We start from the raw sequence: 4,645 nt of genomic DNA, 5'->3' as shown, positions 1-4,645 counted from the left end.
GGAGGAGACATCGCCGAGCAGCACATGTGCTAAAGTCGGAGGTGTCGTCCGTTCGGCACTAGATCGGTTTGATCGTGATTGGACCGCGAAGAGTATGACTACATCAACCGCGTGATAAAATCTTCCGCTTAGTGATCTACAACGGTATGTAGATGCTCTCCCCACTCGTAGCTATGCATCTCCATGGATAGATCTTGCGTGTGCGTACAAATTTTTTATTTTCCATGCAACAATCCCCAACAAGGATTGTAATCAGAACTGATGCCACCCAATAGATATGAGAGCGCATGCTCTTTGGCGAGAGGGGATCCTTCTAGATCCATTGTATCATCGAGCTCGTTTATTTTGTTGAAATAGTCATTTGCCGAGAAGTCATTCTTCCTCATATTCGCCAATTGCCCATGAACCAAGATTTTTTTTTTTTGCATTGGATTGGGAATAGAACATGCAACCTAAGTTAGAGAAACGCTTGGCCATGGTTGGCATGGCCGGCACATGCCCCAACATATTTGGAGATATTGACGCAAGCAGGGAACTCAACATTTAGTCCTATTTGACTCATGATTCATACTCAGGGTTTGTCACCTTATTACTTTTTCCTTTGTCTTTTTTGGTTACAAACTCCTTGGGTGGAGCCGCACTAGTCCCATAAGCATACCCGAGGACTCGATAACACAAGCAAGGCATTACCTGAGTTTTCCATCAGAGAAAGTTCCTCGGGTCCAACGTCACATTGATTAGATAAACTGGACAACACAAGAATGTTCAGAAAGGAGGATCTAGGCATGGTGTTTGAGCATATTGGAGAGGCGGCTCTCATACGATACCATACAAAATAGTGATATCAGATTGGTTGGGATGATGGTGCTTGGGCTAGGTCAATGTACTGCACCAAAGACTTGAGATATAAGTTGTATTTTGTTTGGGCTACAACTAACAAGCCTATTCAACCTCAAAAATGAAAACAAGCATATTCGGTTTATAGAACACAGAATATTGGAGGAAGAGATAAAATATAACACATTTAAAATTTAATATTGTAAAATGTACAACAAGCTATGATTTGACAAAACTTGTTATTGTAAATTATAGCGGGTTATTATAGATTGAAGATTGATCAACATTTTTTTTGTACGTCGACCTCGTTTTGAAATTTAACATGGTGAAGACACTAGCTAGCAAGTTTAGGTGTTTCCATCCCTGTCATAGTAAATTAATAAATAGATATCATGTATTGTCCATGGATTTTTATTTTACACAGTTCTGTGTGGGGTTTTGTGTGTCCACAAATTGATTTACTATCATACCAATGCCCTCAGTCGTTCGGTAATTCTTGAAACATCTATGCCAATTCTGATGCTGAAGGCCTGCAAAATAAAAAAAAGAGGAATTTACGAAATTAATTAAATTTATCATTATTTTATATTTACATGGAGACCTCCAAAAATATTCCAGTCGCATCTAATTAAATTTAGAGGGTGCTTGGATTTAAGGGATTTACTTTAGTCGGACTAAAAATAGTCTCTTTAAGAGGCTAAAGCTCCAAGAACCTCTGACTAAAGAGGGACTAAAACTAGTCTTGAGACTAAAATGTTTTAATCAGGGTACCCCTACTAAAATGTGGATTAGTCCTCTCTCTCCTCATTTAACTCCTCTCTTTAACACAGGCGAGTTCTGGATTGGAGGGTTTGGAGGATAATAAATGCTCATTAACTTGATTTTAGTCTCTTTAGTATTTGGATCCAAGCATGGGTGAGGCTAGCAAGTTTTAGTCCCACTACTTTTAGTCATGAGACTAAAACGTATCCAAGCACCCTCTTAGCACATACATCTAGCTAGTATGGCAAGTGTGTACATATAAGGTTATTTTGAAACTTTTTGGCTACCTTTCCTCTATTTTTATTTTCTTGCTATGTTTCTTCAGCCTAGAAAAATGATTAGAGTGGTATTTAATGACCTGCAGTTTCCTCTCATTGTTTACAGGGACCCTCTCGTATTTTATTTTGTGCCTTTTTACTTGTATATACTTCATTAATTTAGCTTTATTATGCACTAGATACAAATAGCACTCTTCAAATAAATTTGAACACATATTTTTATAGGCTATCGAGCCAACACTCCAAAAAGGGGAAAAACTTTTGACACAAAAATCATTTCATTCAGAAACTAATGCTTTAGATATGAATCCAGTGATACAATTTTAATGCCACATAACGCATATTTTATTGGTCTAACTAATTATTTGTCAAAATTTGGATCCGAGGACTCGTGCATGGCTTACATTTTGCAACATAGATGTATTTACTCGTCGCAAATGCAAAAGAGTATACTTATATATGTAACTATACCTATATATGTACGTACCCGAGAGTGTATAGTGTAAAATATTTTGTGGCCAGCAACGGAGTGATTGGCGTTGACGATGTCGGCCCCTTCTTCTTCATGGATGGTGATCACCTCATGGAGCTTGATCGGTTTCTCGGTGCTGCATATAAGCCTCACCTCCATGCTTGAATCGTCGGGTTGTCGCACCTCCACTACTGTTGGTGATGCGTCCAAATATTTATCTCCTTCCAGTGACCCCGCACCACTGCTTGTGGTAATGGTGGTAGTGGGCATTGAGATGTCACTAACTCTCCGTAAGGTAGCCATGGCTTGTGCAGAGGTCTTCTTACGTTGTAGCTCATCGACCCTCTCCTTGAGCTTCTTGATGTATGATGCGGCCACATCCAGGCTGCCTAGTTGGGTCATTGTATCCTACACACACATTTAAGGCATAATAGTGTGAACAGATTATGGGAGCTTTTTTTATTTCATGACATGATTTCCTTGTCACAAATAGACTTTCCATTTCAAGACTATGGAAGAGTTGTAACTTTCTGGTCTGTATATGGTGATGCACACAATTACACACAACAAACCTTTTGGACTTCAAAACTAGATTACCCAAATCATCACGCATAAACCAAATTGTGGATTTTCTTAATCCACATTTGGTTTGTGCTTTGTAGTTGTTTTTCCACCATACCTTGACATGCCATGAGCTTCAAAAATGGTTCACCTCCATGAATGGTTTCAATGGCGGTTTTCGCCACACGGGGCTAATGAATGTGTGCCAATGTTTTCACATAGCTCATTTTCACTCTTTCTTATCTTACTCTATGATATTTTCAACTGTGTGCATATCCATAGTTGATATTTGGGTTGTGACTTAATTCTTGAATTATCTAAAAGATCTTACAGCGTACTATCTTTATGTCCATTATCAATTGAGTTTTACTTTCTAAATATCATAGATAATTCAAGAATTAAGTTAGTGTGTCCCTTTAATTAAGTTACTCTCATTATTAGATGGGAATGTTTTGCATGAACAGCCACATGGGCCATCCCGTCTTATTGATGCACTTCATAAAACAATATTATATGCATTCTCTTATTTGTGGACATGTGAATTCAGAGCTGGACGAGTTTTGCAAGATTGCAAGATAACCCTAATAATACTTGCAAGCTGCAAACAGAAAGACTTCACATTTCAAACGTGACAGTAAGTTATTTCCTGAGAATTCGGGGCTGCGTTTTCAGAATATGGCAGAAAAAACGAACTCAGTTGAGGAAAGCAGCACATTCCAACAAAACTTAATACCCGTAGAACTCAAATGCTAGATCCCGTGGATTACGATATTTCATGTGATGAGGAAGGACTATACTAGTGGCCATTACAATAAATCATTTTCACTTATGAGGGTATAACTAGATCATATTGTATGGTGGTACCTACTGTGAAAAATATATGTCCAACAAACACAGTTCATTACCATTCGCCACTTAAATACGCGGAATACATAAACATAAACTTATTACTTTCTGGACGGGATGATATCACAATGTAAACATGGAGAACAGAAAGCTCACAAGCTAGCACTAACGTAATGAGAAAAAAATAAACATGTGAAGAGAAGTGTGTTCTTGGTCTCTTCTTACAGCGTGGGGGTTGTCTTCTTTGGGGATGAGGGACGAGAGCTTCTCGCAGAGCCTCTTCATGTGCTGCCGCCTCTCCTTCTCCGACTCCTTCTTCTCCATCAGTACCTTTGCCGTCGGCACACCAGCCGTGCCGCTGCTTGCCCTGGTCCTCTTCCCGCCCCTCGCCGGCTTTGCTTTCACCTCCATCTAGCTCCGGGAGTAGAGATTGATCAGGTTGTCTGTGTCAACGGGTGTCGATCGAAATGCAATAGAAGTGAAGAAGAAGATACCGAGGCGCAGGCAGCTGCTAGCTTCATGGTGGCAGGATGAGAATGGAGGAAGAAGAACAAGTGCTTGCGTGGCGTGGTTTAAATGGACGTGTACAGATAAGGGCCAGCCAAGGAGGCCTATGGGAGCTCTCTACTACTGCATGTATATATGGGGAACTTGAAAATATTTTTAAAAATGTGTGTGCGTGTGTATATATACTATATACGAGGTATATGTGGCTGGAGAAGTGAGATGCTGTACGTACACATCCTATTGGTTGGAGAGGGTTCAGGCGCCGATGGAGAAATATCAGCGGAGCTTTGCCTGCCGCTGTGTTGTTGCTATTATACTGGCAGTATACGTACGTGCAAATGCAGAATGGACATGCAGAGCTCCGTGTGTGTCGGCAGCGCGA

General features: G+C 40.1%; 1 protein-coding gene across 1 annotated transcript; it reads right to left on the bottom strand.

The window, feature by feature from the left end:
* Positions 1-1,203: 1,203 nt before the first annotated feature.
* On the bottom strand, positions 1,204-4,395 carry LOC125547430 (transcription factor bHLH168-like). Its single transcript, XM_048711292.1, has 4 exons — positions 4,251-4,395; positions 3,982-4,167; positions 2,365-2,757; positions 1,204-1,367 (listed from the first exon to the last, which is right to left on the bottom strand). Exons 1-4 carry the CDS (start codon positions 4,275-4,277, stop codon positions 1,302-1,304), a joined length of 672 nt encoding a protein of 223 aa, XP_048567249.1. The 5' UTR covers positions 4,278-4,395; the 3' UTR covers positions 1,204-1,301.
* Between the last annotated feature and the right edge of the window lie 250 nt (positions 4,396-4,645).

Source organism: Triticum urartu, chromosome 3 (genome assembly GCF_003073215.2).
Source record: "Triticum urartu cultivar G1812 chromosome 3, Tu2.1, whole genome shotgun sequence".
Taxonomy (NCBI): domain Eukaryota; kingdom Viridiplantae; phylum Streptophyta; class Magnoliopsida; order Poales; family Poaceae; genus Triticum; species Triticum urartu.
This window is presented reverse-complemented; position numbering and strand designations above follow the sequence as displayed.

Excerpts from the sequence above, each read along its gene's own strand:
- LOC125547430 (XM_048711292.1), bottom strand. The coding sequence starts at position 4,277 with ATGAAGCTAGCAGCTGCCTGCGCCTCG. Across the intron at positions 4,168-4,250 it reads TAGCAGCTGCCTGCGCCTCG|ATGGAGGTGAAAGCAAAGCC; the intron begins GTATCTTCTTCT and ends TCCCGGAGCTAG. Across the intron at positions 2,758-3,981 it reads AAGAAGACAACCCCCACGCT|GATACAATGACCCAACTAGG; the intron begins GTAAGAAGAGAC and ends ATGTGTGTGTAG.